The following is a 17,855-nucleotide window of genomic DNA, read 5'->3' on the forward strand; positions in this document are numbered from 1 at the left end:
TCTTTAGTAGATGCAGGCTCCCTAAAATCCTTGTCTCTTCATGTAATCGTAGACAGAATCAGTGATGTTGAGATCAGGGCTCTGTGGGGGGCCAAAACTATTACTTCCATTTTCCTGATGGTACTACATAATGGATATCTGGTTGTGTTTCTCCGCATTAATGGTACCATTAATCCTGACAAATCTCCAACAGTATTTGCAGAAATGCAGTCCCAAACTTGAAGAAAACCTCCACCATGCTTCACTCTTTGGCGAACAGCTCACCTCCTTTCTCTTCTGGTCATTTACATTTTTCTATTTTGTTAATTGATACAAATTATTTATTAACACATATTTTTGAAAGTATTCTTTTTATTTTTGCAAGAAAAAATTTTCAAACTTGTCTAAAACCTTTGCACAATGCGGTACATGTAGTCGTACATCATGCAATTATCATATTTATTTATATTTTTTTGGTTTTCTTGCACCTGAAAGAAAATTACAAATCATTCACACGTCATAACATTTTGAAGAGTTGTTCAAAATGTATCTTGTGACGTCAGTGTCTTTAATCAGTTAGGAGGATTTTTTTTTTTCGTCTAGACTTGGCAACCCGGCGGCGCAGCGTGATTGGGCGAGGCGAGAAGGCTCGCGCGTTGGAGCTGTCCGTTCAGCACCACGCGCTCCCTTCAGCACTTTTGCACGGGGAACAGCGGGTGCGAGCGTGAAAAAATAAAAAACACGGGTACGAGCATACAAACTCGTCTTGTGCATGGAAATAGTGAAAATAAAAAAAAACAGATTTAATGATTGTGCGTGGAATGTAAAGTGTCAAATAAGGAAAAATATATATATCGGCTCCACTTGTCGATCTAGTTTGTGATGATGATGATTATGATGAAGATGATGATGCTGCTGATGATAATGATGATGATGATGATGATGATGCTTATTAATCATAACATACACTCAATCGCACCAATTACAGAGCTGCATGGCAGAATACTTAATATTGCATGCATTTTAAAATTCAGTTTTAATGTTATTTACTTATTAATAAGTTAGAAAGTAAATAACATTAAAACTGAATTAAAAAATGCATGCATACATAACTAATGAAGTTTCATCAATCATATATTTTGAAGTAGTTTTATTTTTATTATTATTATTATTATTATTATTATTATTATTATTAATAATAATAATAATAATAATAATAATAATAATAAAAATAATAATAATTTTTATTTGAAGGTTTATCATATACATATTTCTAAATTCTTTAATTGATAATTAATTCATTTTGCAAATATTATGAATAAATATGTTATTCTAATAAATGTTTAATTATTTATCGGATACATTTTACAAAAAAAAATTAAATATTAATTGTGATTACCTAATATAATCAATAGAGTATGGTGGGTATTTTTTAATACAATTTTTTTAATCAATTATGCATAAATTATAAGAGCTAATTTAATATTAGTATAAGTATTTATTGGATATTTAAAAATATATTTATATATTTTCTATTAATTATGATTCAATAATTTATATTTTTCATTGGATTAAAAATAATATTTCCAAATAATTGTGTTAATCTAATATTAGTATCATATTGTTTGTTTGTTTAGTTATTGATTGATTGATTGATTGATTGATTGATTGATTGATTGATTGATTGATTGATTGTCTATTGCACGTTTTACCTTTTTCCACCAATAGAAAACAAGATGGCTTTGGGGGGCTCGCCTGTAATCGTGCGCGTGCCCGACCCCCGTGCTTCCTCGTGAACGCGCATGGTAGTCAAAACGCCCCCCACCCCCCCACCCCCTCCTTCCATACCGATCGCGAGGAGGAGGAGGAAGAGGAGGAGGAGGAGGAGGATGTGGCGCGCGGACGGGAAATGGCTGCCGAAAACAAGCCGGAAGGTAAGAGAGGAGAATAAACCGGATTATTATTATTATCGGGATGCCGATGATGATGGTGGTGGTGATGGTGATGATGAGGATGATGGATTTTTCTGTGCCGTATTTCCGACGCGCTCGTGGCTGATCAGATTTCCGTTAAGGGAGGACGTGACGGAGGACGGAGCGCGTGATATTTTGCGCTTCATCGCGGAAAAAAAGCTGAAACGCTGAGCTGAGGTTCAGGTCCTGCTCAGGGCTGGAGCTTTCACATCTTCCTCAGCTCCTACAGCTTTCACAGCTTCCTCCATGTGGAGGAGATGAAAGCAGGAGTTGTGCTCATTAACAAAAAAAAAAAAAAAAGTCAATCGTGTGTGTGTGTGTGTGTCTGTGTGTGTCTGTGTGTGTCTGTGTGTGTGTGTGTGTGTGTGTGTGTGTGTGTGTTATTATCATCATTTGTGTTCTTGGTGGTTTGAGGAATAAACAGAGGGAAGAAGCGATGAAAGCGAAAGCGTGTTGGGAAACGGTGTGTGAGGGTGATTAAACAGAGGGTATTACTCCGCGCGCGTGTGTGTGTGTGTGTGTGTGTGTGTGTGTGTGTGTGTGTGTGTAAAACCGGGAATGAAATGACCTCTCTTATGATGTGGAGCGGGATTCCTTCACACCGCCACCCTTCATCCTCATCATCATCCTCATCGCATCTCATCTTTCTCCTTCTGGTCTTCTCACCTGAGAATGGGAAGGAGAGGACGCGAGAGGAGAAATGAGGAGAGGAAATGAGATGAGAAATTGGGAGAGGAGATCAGAGGAGATGAGAAATTAGTAGAGGAGATGTGAGGAGAAATAAGAAATTGAGAGAAGATGAAAGGTGAAATCTGGAGAGAGGGTAGAGAAAAGAGGAAAAATGGGGAGATGAGAGGAGATGAGATGAAAGGAGAGAAGAAATCAGGAGAATAGATAAGATGAGAAGAAAAGAGATGAAAGGCGAGGAGAAGAGAAGGTAGGAGAGGAAACTAGGGGGAAATGAGTGTAGTAATGAGAAGAGGAGAAATGAGGAGAGGAGGTGAGAAGACAGGAGAGAAGAGATAAGATGATATGAGACATGAGGAGAGACAAAGAGACGATATTAGAGGAGGAGAGAGGAGAGGGAAGGAGGTGAGTGGAGATAAAATGAGTGGAGAAGACAGGAGCACCTAAAGTGAAACTGTTCCTCATGTTCCTGCTTATGTAGGTTGTAATGTGAGGTGATGTGCTGATGTGCTCAAAACTCCTCACTGAATCCCCGTCCTTCATCTACATCTGTGACACAGTAGTCAGGTCTTCTTCTTCTTCTTCTTCTTCTTCTTCTTCTTCTTCTTCTTCTTCTTCTTCTTCTTCTTCTCTCCTCTTCTCTTCCTCCTCTTTTCCTTCTCCTTCTTCTTCTTCTGTTCTTCTCCTTCTTCTTCTTCTACTTCTCCTTCTTTCTCTCCTTCTTCTTTCTCCTCTCCCTCTTCTCCCCCCCCCGTCCTCTTCTCTTCCTCCTCTTTCCCTTCTCCTTCTTCCTCTTCTTCTTGTTTTGAAATCAGACCATCGTTTGTTGGTTTGTCGATTTTCTTCTTTTCTTTCTTCTTCTTCTTTTCTTCCCTCATCGCGGTTTGAAAATCTGTTTAAAATGTTCAGACCTGGCTGACGGTTGCGCGCGCGACGACATAGAGAAATGGAAAGAGAGCGCGCGAGATAGAGAGAGAGAGAGAGAGAGAGGGAGAGAGAGAGAGAGAGAGCGTGCGCGCGCGAGACGGAGAACGAGAGAGAGAGAGAGAGAGAGAGAGAGAGAGAGAGACGGAGAACGAGAGAGAGTAGAGAGAGAGTATAGAGAGAGAGAGAGAGAGAGAGAGAGAGAGAGAGAGAGAGAGAGAGAGAGAGAGAGAGACGGAGAGGGAGCGCGAGACTGTTAGAGAGCGAAGCAGCCGCGCGCGTTTTACGTTGGATTGGGTGGAAGGAGAAGGAGCGCGCGCGAGTAAGAAAAAATAAAAAAACCCCAAAAACAAAAAAAAACCTAAAACCTTCCTGAGAAGTGACGAGGCACCAAAATGAAAGGTAGGATCTCTCGTTTATTATTTTATTCGTTTTGTTTATTTGTTTGTCTCCAATCCGAGATAAAACCCGAGGCGAGTTTTCCAACGAGTTTACGGCTGTATTTACTGTAACGGGAATTGACGACTGTGAGGAAAAAATCCTCAGAAACTATGCTAAGCTAACACAAGATTCCACCTGAACCGCGGAGTATGATATTAATCTAAATATTATCATTTTTTTGTATATGTAATAATATTACAATATCACGAATATTATGCAGTTTCGTCGTCGTTTATTTATTAAACTCCGGATCTTTATTATTTAGGTGAAAGTAAATATATATTAATTTAGAAATAATTATACATTTTTATTTAAATTTGTTGATTAATAATTTATTTGAGGTTAAAACCACCACTAGATGGAGACAAAGCAAATTATTCTTGTGCTAAAAAATGAGACTATTTATAGCTTTAGAGATTATATATGTATATGTATACTAAGCTCTAATTTATCCACGGGTCTGAAATAGATGATTATCAATCATGTGTACATAAAGATGTTTTTGGTTGAAATGATCAGAGAGGTTGGGAGATGTTTATTCGGTTCCTGCCTTGATTTTTTTTTGTTCACATTCAGACCTTTAGGAAGTGCTTCATTTTCAATTGCCATCCATCCAGGAGTCTGGGTTGGAGAGCTCCACCAGGGGGCGATGTTTAGCCGTGTTCGAATCCATAGCAATGCAAACGCGCAAACACACACACACACACACACACACACACACACACACGTATGTACATGTTGTGGAATGCTCCAGCAAACCCAGTCTCGATAAGGTTTTTGTAAAGAGTTTCCTCCAATCGTGTATCTCACATCCAGAGTTTCTCGTCTTGAACGACAATTAGCAATGTCAACTCAAAAACTTGTTTGATGATTTATAGCTCTGGTGAGACATAAAGACATATCTATACAATACCTATGCTTGATAACAATCCCTTGCACCCATGGGAAAACGTGTCAGAGCAATCTTTTTCTTCTTCTTCTTTTTTTTTTTTTTTTTTTTACCAAGAACAGACCTGTTTTGACCTCAGCAGGAGGAAACTGTGTCATGCATTTGTATCTGTCAGTCGTTTTTTTTTTTTCTTTCTCGCACCTTGTTTCCTGGACCTTCTGGTCTTTTTTTGTTCTACGGATATATCACAGTTCTTACACAGGAAGCTTACTCTCCAGAGGTCCTTGAAAAAAAGAGGCTGGAGATGTTACCTTGCAGCTTCTTTATCCCTTTGATGATTCGTTAAGAGTTTTGTTCTTGAACGTATCACGGCCTGAGAAACTTCCCTCACTGTCAGTCGGTTTTGTTCTTCACACTCAGATACACAGCTGGCCTGTTTCCCAAGATGGGAATTAAGAAGACATTAAGGACACATATATATATATATATATATATATAAATATCCAACATCCTGCATCACTATGAGGCAGGCGAAATCTTGAGGCAGTTGCTGTTGTGTAAAGACGAACTCCTCGGGGAAGTGCGATCAGCGGCTGAGGTTGATAAACAGCAGCCACTGTTGATAGCAAACTTATCAGATTCTCATCTCTTGGATATAACCGGCGCAGCCTTTAAATTGTGCTGGGTGAATCAGCTCTGCAATTTTGTTCAGCTAATTGAATTTAGTGAGGCTGCTATGGATTAAAAGATGGCTGCTCGCTCAGCTTCTCTCTCTTCCTCTTTCTCTCTCTCTTTCTATCTATCTTCTGCACTCTCGTTTTCTCTCTGTGTTATAAAAAAAAAAAAAAAAGTTCTCAGAGATGATTTCATGGACCGCTTCCAACAGGGAAGTTTAAAAAGGGGGACGTTTGTACAAAATAGATCGATTACGTCTTATAACAGCCGGGTTTGTTTGGCAAGCTGATTCTTTTAGTGTTTGTAAAACTTTCCTGATTTTCCTTCCTGCCAACAGAAGGGTTTCTACAGTATTTGGAGTTTGATAACAGAGTCAAGTGACGTACAACAGTAGTATTTTCAATGTCAAACTTATACTTTGAGGATTAAGTATATACATTAAAAATAATAAATGAAATAACAAATAAAGATGTCAAATCAAAGTCAGGTGCATACACACACCTAACAGTTGTATTGTAATTTGTAGTTTGAAATTGTACATTGTAAAAATGGAAAAAAAAACAACCCTTTTGATCATAAGAGAATTATTTTTAGTGTATTTTCTTTCAAGAGATTTTATTAATACTTCCTGCTTGTGAAATAAGAGCAAAATATTATAAAACAAACAAACAAACAAAAAAGATTAGGGGGAAAAAAAAAGGATTTTCTACAGTATTTGGAGTTTGATAAGTGATGTATCACAGTAGTATTTTCTGTATCTAACCTATACGTTATACGTTTATTAAAGTATTAAATAAATAAAATAAATAAAGCTATGTAAAAAAAAAAAAACAACAATATTTATACAGACACGTGAAACTCATACTGTCATTTGCAGTGTGAAATCGTAGTGTAAAAATAAGAGAATCTTCAGCGTCTGATCAAAGAGAATGATTTTTTTTTTGTGTAGTTACTTTTAAAATATTGTAGTAACAGTTCCTGCTGTGTTGTTGAATAATGTAAAATTGGCCTAAAAATTTTTCACTTAGAAAATAATTTTTTTTTGCTTAGAGCAAAATATAATTTTTATTGTTTTGTTTTTTTTAAAGAAAAAAAAATGTTCCCAGGTCAGAATTAACAAAACATTACCATGAGTCTCGCATTCAGTCTACTAGTCACAGTTTTATTGTTAGCTAAGCAAAATAAATGAGGCTGCTAGTACCTTGCTGGTTTTATGTAGTCTAGGTTAGGTCTTATTACCCTTGAAGTGAAAAGACAAGAACGAGCTGGCCGATCTAATTAGCAGATAAATAATATCATTTGTGTCTGTTTGTCGTCTGTCCATTGGCCAATCTTTGAACCTTCATTAATCTATTTTTATCCACTTTAACATCTGACTATCTCATTATGCAGAGTCTGGCGATTTATGATCTATGATATTGTATATTTTTTGGTGTTGGTATAAATCATCCTCATGCCTTTTTCTTTACATCAAACAGCTTCCGCTTATAGAATCCTACCATATTGTGTGTTATATATCATCCTATAATCCGTCGTATTATATCGAGAACCTTCTGACCTTTGCAACCACAACCAGGCTTTAGTTGTACACAACCTTGTGCGATAGTCACGTCGTGCAATGCCACGTCTCACTTTTCTGGAGATTAAGAAAACACTTTTGGAGTCAGACAGGTTGGAGAATATCTTTTCCAGGATTTTTTTTTATTATTTAACATTATTTTTTTTGAAGTGCAAAATAGGGAAACGGAACATTTATTATTTCCCAAAAGAGCAAAAAGATTAATCAATTTGTCCGTGTTGAAATGTCAAGCTGTCACCATTCAGATGAGCGTATTAGAATGGTGCAAAATTAAAAAACGTGACATGCAAATTTTCATTGCGGGTTCGGTGGATGGTCTTCAGGATGGTTCTTCTGGTTTGCAAAATATTTTATGAGTAATTGCTGATGTACTATTGCAAAATAGTAACTTGTATGGGGGAAAATAAGACATCTGTAGATTCCCTGGTATTTGTGTGTCTACATTATTTAAAAAAAAAAAAAATGTTTTTGAACATCTCAAACATCTCTGGATGAACTTTTCTGCATGACTAAAATATTTAAACCAATGGCTTCAAGCATAACCAAGTGACAAAAAAAAAAAAAAAACATTAAAGCGTACAAGAAGCCAAGAAAATAAAATGTTTGTACTTAGAGATCCTCCCTTCATTCTTCCCTCCCCGCTGTGCCGCCCATAGGACTGAAGAGAATTCGTAAAGCTGATCGAATGTACAGAACTTCCGTCAGCTACGCCAGCCAGGCTGCTACTAAGGGTGTCCGAGATGACACAGACACCAACAGTAAGAGAGCTGGCTCACATCCACACTGCATCCCTGGAAGAACCATCAAAATGACACTCATTTTTGCCCGTTCATGCATTGCACTAATTTCTCCATTTCAACGTAGCAACATCACGCAACCGTGAAGCCAGCCTTGCATGTAGAGGCTGCTCAGCAAAACCCGCTAATGTTTCTCTCTTAACCAGCGAAGTAAATGTTAAAATCACGCCATAATTACCCCATAGACAAGAAAGAAAGAAGTAGATAGGTGTAATAGATTTGAACAGATGTAAGTGTAATACGTTTACCCGAGTGTAGCATTCAGCTCATGGAACCAAATCGATGAAAACGAGTCCCCATTTTGCAGGAGCTGTATTCAAAATAACCCAGTGAACTATGGCTTTGTGGGTGACTTCTTTTTCTTCTTTCTTTCTTTCTTTTTTTTGAGAGAGGAAATAGGCGAGGACTCTCTTAGTGGATCTTTTTTTATTTAATTTTTTATTTTTTTTTAAGCAAGGGCTTCATTGTCATTCAGCTTCATTACAGATCATGTTTATTCATGCATGGCCATGGTGCACCGGAACGCGCAGCATATTTTTGGAGGCAGCGGCTCATTGTCATGCCTAATCAACACACAGCACACTCTGAGCCGAGCCCAGGCATCGTGTGTGTGTGTGTGTGTGTGTGTGTGTGTTTACTCATTCACTTTCCAAGAATGTCAAATAAAGAAACCACCGTTTTATATATATTTTTTGTTTGTTTTCAGCTCAATTTCTTTAATCCAGCGGTTTTTAATGTGATCTAACTGTTTCCAAAAGTCCCTACTTTAAACAGCAGCCAAATGGCTAAAGGTTCCTCTGGCTAGTTGTTAACAAGCTCTGCAGCATAATTAGCGGTCTAGTTAGATACACGTTCTTCTGCGTTGCTCACTGTGTTGGTGTTTAAGCCACTAAGGCTCTGTTTGTCAAGCTTCCAATTCAGAAGTATTACTAAGACTCCATCAGTACAGCCGTTTCTTTGTTCACTTCCCATAAACCGTTCACTAATCATGCTTTGTTTGCCACTGGCACTTTATTGTGATCTATGGCACTGAAACAAAACCCTGATCAGAGGCCTGTAGTTTATTCAATTTAGGCATCAGTGTTGGATAACTAAAGAATCCTGAGCTTCTATTGTCCCATTAGAAATCCAAATGCATTCACAATTAAGGGGGATCAACATATATATATATATAGTTCTGACCAATCGATCATCCACAGCATAAACATCTTCAGCAGTTTGAGCTCCAGGAGCTCGTCTGTTGGATCGGACCACACAGACCAGCCTTCCTTCCCTTCCTGCATCAATGAGCCTCGGCCGCCCATGACCCTGTCGCAGATTCACCACTGTTCCTTCCTTGGAGCACTTTGATAGATTTTTTAAGATGCTCTAGACAAAATTGCATCATATATATATATATATATATATGTATATGTATATATATATTAATATTGTCCAAGACATTGTTTTAAGGTGCAATACATTTTGCTATACCACTTTATATACAAATTCAGGCTCCCTTAAACCATTACACTTCCGGAGCATGCACATATAATACATTTGATTCAACAACAGATTAGAGAAGTATGCGTTTCTTAACCCAGGTATTGCATGTAGATCCACACTGTACTTCAGAGAAACATGTCTAAAAGAAGACCTCTAGTTTTGGAATTGTCTCAGGAGACAATAGTGACGTTTATATATATATATATATATATACTGTATATATAAAATGTATATCTATGTATACATATAATTCACATATTCTCCTGGCAGAATAGTCATGAGACAAGATGAAGCAAGACAATGGAGACACAGAAGTCAAATCTTTTTCTTTTTTTCACAAGGGTGACAGAACATTCATTTTGCTTCTTCTTGCATCAAACCCAAAATCCCATTTCTCGAACAGTTCATCAGCTGTGACTCCCAAAATGCTGTAACAATTAATAGAAAACTCTTTGCCTCACAGATTACACAAATTGATGGAACAGTGTATTAATTGAGACACATAGAATAATCGAAAGATTTATTCAAAGCCGAAAGAAACAAATGACACGGCAAAACGTTTTACACGAAACGTAGGGAGAAGAGAGGCCGCATAGCTCTGCATTTTTGTGTGCAAAGTTCAGAGCTGTTTGGAATAGGCCGACTTGAACAATATAAAGATTTTGTCTCTTACAAGCACACTGCAGTTTTTTACTTCAAATTATTAACTACTCGTATCTTTTGGGTTTAGATTTCTAGACTATTTATGGATGTGTTACTGTAGATCTGTAAAAGAAACAATTGATTTAAATGGACAAATTTTGTACAAGTTAAAGAAAGAATCAGAAAGCCCATGATACAAAGTCAATGCATGTCATAAAATGCTTTGAAAGCAAAGCTAGAGAGAGAGAGAGAGAGAGAGAGAGAGAGAGGTGAGAGGACGGATTGTTCGCCGGCAGTCTAAAGTGCATTTTGTATGCATAGCTTAGCTCTTTATCCATTTGTATTCATACACTCATTTGCATGATTGACTCCATGTGTATTTGAGCATTCTCATATCTCCTGTCTTGATGAATGCCTTCGTTACTGAACGCTGCCTGGATTTACCTCTTGTCCGAATGGTACCCCGTCTTTGCCCTTGCACGGCCAAGTAAGCAGCTTTTCCTGCATGAGCTAACGTACCGAAACCGAAACTGCACAGTGGTATCAAGGCATGCTCACGTTTCTCTAACTTATGCTTTGCGTGTACCCACGTGCACGCACAATTTCTGTCGCTGTCTCCTAAAAGATATTGCAATTAATTTCTGCTATACCACTTATGTAAAACTTTGCCACCCCCAGAGCATACACGTTTAATGCATTTTTTTTGGTGGAGAAACATGCATCCCTGGAACCAGGTATCCCACCCCATTTTGATCAGTGCAGCATCAGAAGGAAAAACAAAGAAGGTCTCTAGGTTCGTAATCGTCTCAGGAGACGATGTTGACGTTTTTTTCAACGGTTAAATTTAGCATTTAAGCCGCACAACTGTAAACAAGACATCCTCCACTCAACTGCCAGATAGTTATCCGGAGCGTGATGTATTGAAAGACGCAGATGCGGTCACTGATGGTAATGGAGGACGGAGTCAATAAAGGAGCAGTATTATTACAGAGAACAATAGAGCAATCACTGCTTTGATTGGTATTGATCTCGGAACAGGCGGATAAACTGAAATTGAAACTGACCAGCATGACCTGCAGCACAAAAGCACTCCAAAACAATGTCATGGTTCTGCCTGTAAGGACTCGTGCTCTCATGTTAATCTGCAGGGCATTTTATTTTATGTTTCGTGTAAGTTAATGCAAGCAATGATGCCCAGTGAGAAGAAAAATCTAGCAACTATCATTTTTACTATATATATTCTGTTTTTTTTTTTTTTTTTTTTGGGGACAATACCATAAGGCTCTCACTCAAACGTTTTATCATTCTTGGTTTATTTCTCCAGTTTTTTAGGAGCCTTCCTCACGATGCATATCAGAGCCAATTTTTTTAAAAAGAGCATCCCATGACACAAAGGCAGAGCAGAAGAGCACTATTGATCCAGGATCGTTTTTTTCCCCCTCCTTTGTCAGCCCTCTTTATTCCTCAGCTATCTGGAGTGATGCCTGTTCAGCCTGCCATGACACATACAGTAAATCACACAAGCCTGACATCTGATAAGTCCCAGATTAGCACCCACATCCAGAGTCTTCTAACACTACAAGACCCGGACACAGACCAGGCTGTAGGTTTCATGATTTTGCTTTCTTTTCTAAGATACCTTCCATCATCCTTGATCCTCAGACAGTCTATTTTTAGCCCTAATTCAGTCGAAACCAGAAAGAATTCGGTACTAAATCAATTTCGCCAGAGTCCGAGGCTTCGAGTCATTTTGTAATTCGATTGACATTTTATTGTTCGCAGCTCCGGGTGGTTTATTTGATCTCGCAGTTGAGAATATAAACTGCATTATTTGGTCAAATTCGTTTAGATATTTTCATAATTTATTCAGCAGCTCTGTGGATCAAGCTAGTGGAGCCAAGCCCTTGTATGCTAATATGCTTCATGCTTCAGCGCACACTCTTGATTGTAACTTCAACCCTCTTCTACTATGACTGTCACTGAATTATAGTAATACACGTCGTAGCTTTTCAGAGGGATGGCAAATTACAGGATCTACAGTACGCTTGTGTGTGTGTGTGTGTGTGTGTGTGTGTGTGTGTGTGTGTGTGTGTGAGAGCGAGTGTGTGCGGGGGTGTATTTGCACTATTATCTCCATGTCTCCATTTGGCTCACCATTAGATAACATATTGTGGGTGTGACTTAGCAGCGTCTGCATTTTCACCTTTCGTCCTTGTGAAATTACCATATAGACAACTACACTACTGGTATTTACGTAACCTGCATGTACGTGGGGGAATAAATGTGTAGGAGATGTTTGATGTCTAGGACCGAGGTTTTTAAGCGTAGGCCCGAGTCCCGTACAGTCCCACAACGCACAAAGCAAAGAGCAAAAAAATTATAAAAAAAAAGAAGCACTCTTCGCCCAGCCGCTCTTTAATAAGCATCTCAACTCCAACCTGACTAATACGAGTGAGATTAGTTGAAGTTTATCAGCTCTGTGATAAATTAACATGCAGCCCAAACCCTTTTCCTGGCTGCCTGGAGCTGCTGTGCAATGAGCCTTTATTTCTGTCACATTAAATTTATTTTGAAAAAAAAAAAAATCCTAAATTTCCCCAGATACCCTTTAATATCTGTATTGGGAGCATTAAGTGCTGCTTGCCCCAGCATTTTCTTGCTTTCTTTATTGTAGAAAGTTTTCTAATTAACTGACAGCTATCTCACTCATGGGGTTCGATTCTTTCAGCTTTTAATGTAGGTATGACAGTTTTACAGATATAAGAATATATTAGAGAGCTGCTCTGTAAAAAAAAACATTATATATATATATATATATATATATATATATATATATATATATATATATATATATATATATATATATTTATTATATTGAACACGGCTTTATCCAGTGTAAACACGTCTCCTTGAACCCCACTTAAAGAGTGCAGTAATTTCCACAGTTCCCAGTTTGAATACTGGCATAATTCCTGTATCAGGATGTACCTTCGAAGGTGGCAGTGATTTTCTTTTAATGCAGTAGGAAGGTACTGTAATGACATGACAAAACAAGTCTACTGCATAAAATCCTATGAAAAATCTATTTTTGCTTCCCTGTTTGCCAAATCAGATTAATACGAGTAGTTTTTTGTACGTGTTCACTATTTTATATATATAAAAAAAAAAAATAGATATTTAATCCAGAAAAATAGGTGTCCTTTAAGAAACGTTCATTATTTCACAGACATATAGTCATAGTAAAGTGATGCAGTTTTACTCTTTACTTCCCTGCAAGTTTCACTCTGGTCCTGTCAGATGATATTTATACCATCCTTACAGTCACAGGGCTTAGAGTACACACTATTTAGCGATTCACATGGAAATGACGGCTATTTCAGTAGTGCAAACCTGCTACATAACGAGAGAATAAAGGAAAAGATCTTGTAAATGCCTCGCCCTTTTACTCTTGTTTCTCTAAATTGGCCGTCCAAACTATTATGCACCGTAATAGTTGATAACTCGAAAAACAATTGCAAAAGAACACCGAAAGTCAGCAGAGGACAGTCCATACTCTGACAAACACTATAACAAAGTACTTATGACAGGAGAAGCAGCAGAAATCCTTATTTGCAAACATGGCGTCAGAAAACGTCCATCAGCCCCTGAAGATGGAATGGAAAAAGTAATGGCTTTTATCAAAGAAAGAAAAAAACAAAACCCCTGACTCAGCACTGATGACTTTTGGAAGTCACCGTGTCCATTCTTCTCCTTTTTAATACAGTTACCATGACAGAAAGCTGGTTTCCAGCCAAGCTGCACATGCAAACAGTGCAAAGTCATTACGGAAGGCGGATTTACGGTAATCCTCAGAGGGGATGTACAGGAGGACAGAGTCCTGCCGTTCTTAGCCCAGAATGGACAGACGCTTTCCTCATGAGATTAATTTATGATTATTATTAAAAAAAAAATTTTTATGTAGTTTTTTTTTGGCTTGTCAATGTATGTTTGGGTGTAAAAATCTCATCTGAGTTAAAGTAAAAAAATGTCTAGTTAAATTCACTATGGTAGAATAGGGGCTGCAGGGGTGCGTCCAAAATCCGCGGATTTTTGGAACTCATGAGGGTCTTAGATCGTAACCCCCATGAGTTTCGGGGGCCCACTGTACATTTTTTAATGCTCAGTGTTTTTTTCCCATGCAAATCCAGACTGATAATCACTTAAATCAAATTTCATCCTTTTCCAAAATGCACAGGAACCCTGTGTTTAATACAAAACTGTGAAAACAAAGTTGAAAATGTTATTCCGAACGTTCCTGAACATTCAGTTCCTCTGTGGATTCCCGCGAATTTTAAGATAATCCGCAACTTGCTGTTAGTTATGTCTCTAATGAGAACCTGCAAATTTTCAGAGCCGCAAATTTTTTGGGGTTAACGTTTCCATACTATTTCCATATTTGGTTTTCTAAAATATAAAATTAGAAATTTCTAAAAAATATATATTTTTAGTTCTTTGGAAAATGGTGTTTCCGTGTCCACACTTTCACTTTCAACCGTTTCCTTGAAAAGTCGCTAATTCAAACTGAAACATCTGAAAAAAAGGAGAGGAAAATATGCATTTTCAAACTAAAACGTATCAATGAGGACAAGGCTAAAAGATCTGCACAGCTGTGATTGGTTGTTACGTTGTGAGGCAGCGGTTGCCATGACAGTTCAGCGACCCTTCCTTGCGACTAAACACATGGAAAACATCATAGATTAAAACATGTTAAAGTTGGAATTTAAAATCATTATTTCACATGTTAAATATGGTTTAAAAAATCTTTAGGGAAGTCTGCAGATTAATTGTCATGCATAGAACGTTCCCTATGATAGTACTGAGTGAGCATATCATGCTGTACCTCGGCATCTGGTGGAAAAATCTTATGTTCAGACCGCTTCATAATGATTCATGATGGAATGCACTGCTCTTGTACATCGTCTTGAACGCCTCATTTTGAGCTCTCATCCTTCACCCTAATGTCAATCCATGCAAGATCATTAGATCGTCATTCTTCTCTCCACAAACAAAGCAGATTTCCATAATCACACGGATAACCTTTATGTACTGTATGAGCTAATTATATCACTAGATTCTTTAATTGTGTTGCAGTTGTAAAAGAGGTGTGATATGATGAGATGAGATCAGATCAGATCAGATCAGATCAGACAAAATGCTTTCCCATGTAACCGTACCTTAAGCAGGATTTTGAAAGAAAGGTTTGATGTAGAGTTAATGTGCAATCCTCTGTTTTTCAAAGGCATGGAAGTAAGACATGGGCTGGATGCAGACACTGCGCCGGCATTAGTGCTGAGCACGCATTGATATTCATGTAGAGTCCCCACGTACTTGCCTCCAGTACACTTGCTAAATAAGAAATTAGTTTTTTTTTTCATCAACGGCAGCATTCGAAATTTTAGATTTTGCTCACTAATGCATAATTGAGTATAGTTAAGACATACATATCCTAATGGTAGACGTATATATTTTTTTATACAGAGACTTCATTATGAAATACCTTCCCGTTTAAAGTTTGTCTTGTCATCACTTATACAGACACTTGTTCAGACCTCTTTTGGCCTGTGTGTGTGTGTGTGTGTGTGTGTGTGTGTGTGTGTGTGTGTGTGTGTGTGTGTGTGTGTTGGCGTTTGCATGTGTGTATGTGTACACATGCTGTGTGGGTGCTGTGGCATTCTTTTTTTTTTTTTTGTCCCCGTCCACCATGTTCAGTTGGCTTCAGCATGGAACATAGCCAGTGGCAGAAAGACACCATGGCCAGTGTCTGGCAGTCGGAGGTGGCACTGTGATTCAAATTCGTCCCTAAGGCCACAGTCTTGAGTGTCAGCATAATTTAAAGGCTTCTTGCTTTAATTCAGAACAATGAAAGTAAATGGCAGCCCATGGAATGAGTCTATCACCCTTCCAAACCTGCTGAAAGGTAGCGGGGTGCAAGGGCAGCAGAGAAATGGGAGGTTGCCAGATATATAGACATATATAGACATCCTTTATTACCCTGTAAATAAGTCGCTTGCTTTTCTTGTCCTTTTATCATCCTCGTTGCATTGGCCTTCGTGAAGCTGAACGTTTCTGCGCCAACGAAGCACCTAGACAGCTTTTTTTGTTTGTTATGAAAACAGATTTGCAAAGGAATGATACAAGTGGGCAGATCAGGAGCATGAGTATAAGCAATTTTTTTCTTTCCATGTAATTTAATATTTGTATTTAGTTGCAATAACCAGAAAAACAGAAATATGTGATAAATATGTACATGTTAAAGTGCTTCATGCACATCAGTGCTGTTACTAAGGTGTGGGTTAATCATTTTAAATCCCACTGACTGTTGCACATCACACACTGGCGAGCTTGGGTGGGTTTTTACTGCAAGGATTTATTAATCAATTAGCTAATTGATTAACGAACCATTTTTTTTTTTAGAGTTGTTTCAGGAACATGCAAGTTAAAAAAAAAAATTACAAATTAATAAAAACCAATCCAGGCAAAATAAATTGCAGGACAAAGCCGTTATATAACTTTCCTGCTTACTACACACTTTCAATTCAATATAAAATCTGGCAAGGAATTTTTGTCAAGCGCATAAACATGAAATGCAACAGGATCATTAGAATTTTAATATCAGCAAAACAAATAGTTTCTTAGTTATCAGAGAAAACATTTTGGATATTAGAGATATAACAAATGGCAAAGACTAAATTTAGAGAATAAATATATTTTCAGATTTTTGACTGTTTTTGGTTTTGTTTCGATTGATTTTATTGATATTTATACGACAAACTCCATCATCATATTCACAATAAAAGTGATTTTTAAGTGGTTCAGTAAAAAAAACCTTTTTTTTCCCCACAACATTATCTAATGAATTTGAATTATTTTATTTTATTTTACTTCCTTTTATCTTTATATCCTTTTCTATTTTTTCATGTTTAAATGTTGGACAGTCGTAAAACCACCACATGACCTACTCTGTATGAATATGTATGTGACAAAATTCTAATAATGATGGATGGATTGATGTTCAGGGTTCAAGTATCGGTTTCGAAAAAAGAAAAAAATTGTGTATCGAGCCACTTTAATAATCATACACACGTTTGTGTCTGCATAACAGTGAAAAAAAAAAAGATTTTATCAACTGATTATGTAGCCATATGCTGTTACGTTATGTTATCTACTTCTTTTTATCCAGGTCAATTAGAAACACGGGACAGGGCACGCTAATGAATTCATTCTCTGTTCTCTTCTGGAAATTGGAAAAAGATCAAAAGTAAAAGAAGTGTTGGGAGATTGTAACTTATTTAAGCACATATTTGTAATGTAGTTTGAATAGACCAATAGTATGTTGTATATATGGATAAAAAAAGACATTTTCCCTCCTTATGTCCTTGATTATTGATGTCATAGAGGATTGACAGAATAAGAATTTCATTGTACGGTGTAACAGGCTGTTTCTTGTACTCTGAAATTTGTATATTATTCACACAGCCGTCATTTGACGTGTAGGTTGAGCAAAAATATATATCCCGTATAGAAGTTTCAAGTCACCTAACCTTCACCGGGTGCCCTCTCTCTCTCTCTCTCTCTCTCTCTCTCTCTCTCTCTCTCTCTCTCTCTCTCTCTCTCTCTCTCTCTCTCTCTCTCTCTCGGTTATCTGTTTGTTCTTAAGCCTAAAGTGTGAGAGCTCGCCAAGCCCGAATCCCCAGCGGACTCACTATCTTCATCTGTAGCTTCACTTTCTTTGCATGTCCAACGTC

General features: G+C 37.6%; 1 protein-coding gene across 24 annotated transcripts in view; it reads left to right on the plus strand.

Annotated features, from left to right (window-relative positions):
• Positions 1–35: 35 nt before the first annotated feature.
• camta1b (calmodulin binding transcription activator 1b) overlaps positions 36–17,855 on the plus strand; it is a 265,882-nt gene continuing 248,062 nt past the window's right edge. For 10 of the 24 annotated variants that reach the window (XM_083535218.1, XM_083535207.1, XM_083535225.1 and 7 more), the window contains exons 1-2: positions 1,708–1,913; positions 7,804–7,905. In XM_083535218.1, the coding sequence (XP_083391344.1) occupies positions 1,889–1,913; positions 7,804–7,905 (127 nt within the window). In that variant the 5' untranslated portion in view covers positions 1,708–1,888. Of the gene's footprint in view, positions 725–1,707; positions 1,914–3,756; positions 3,966–7,803; positions 7,906–17,855 lie in introns of those variants that run through there. The other 14 variants (XM_083535209.1, XM_083535208.1, XM_083535217.1 and 11 more) reach the window with 7 other exon arrangements.

The sequence above is a fragment of the Silurus aristotelis genome (assembly GCF_946808225.1).
Source record: "Silurus aristotelis genome assembly, chromosome: 29".
NCBI classification, from domain to species: Eukaryota; Metazoa; Chordata; class Actinopteri; order Siluriformes; family Siluridae; genus Silurus; species Silurus aristotelis.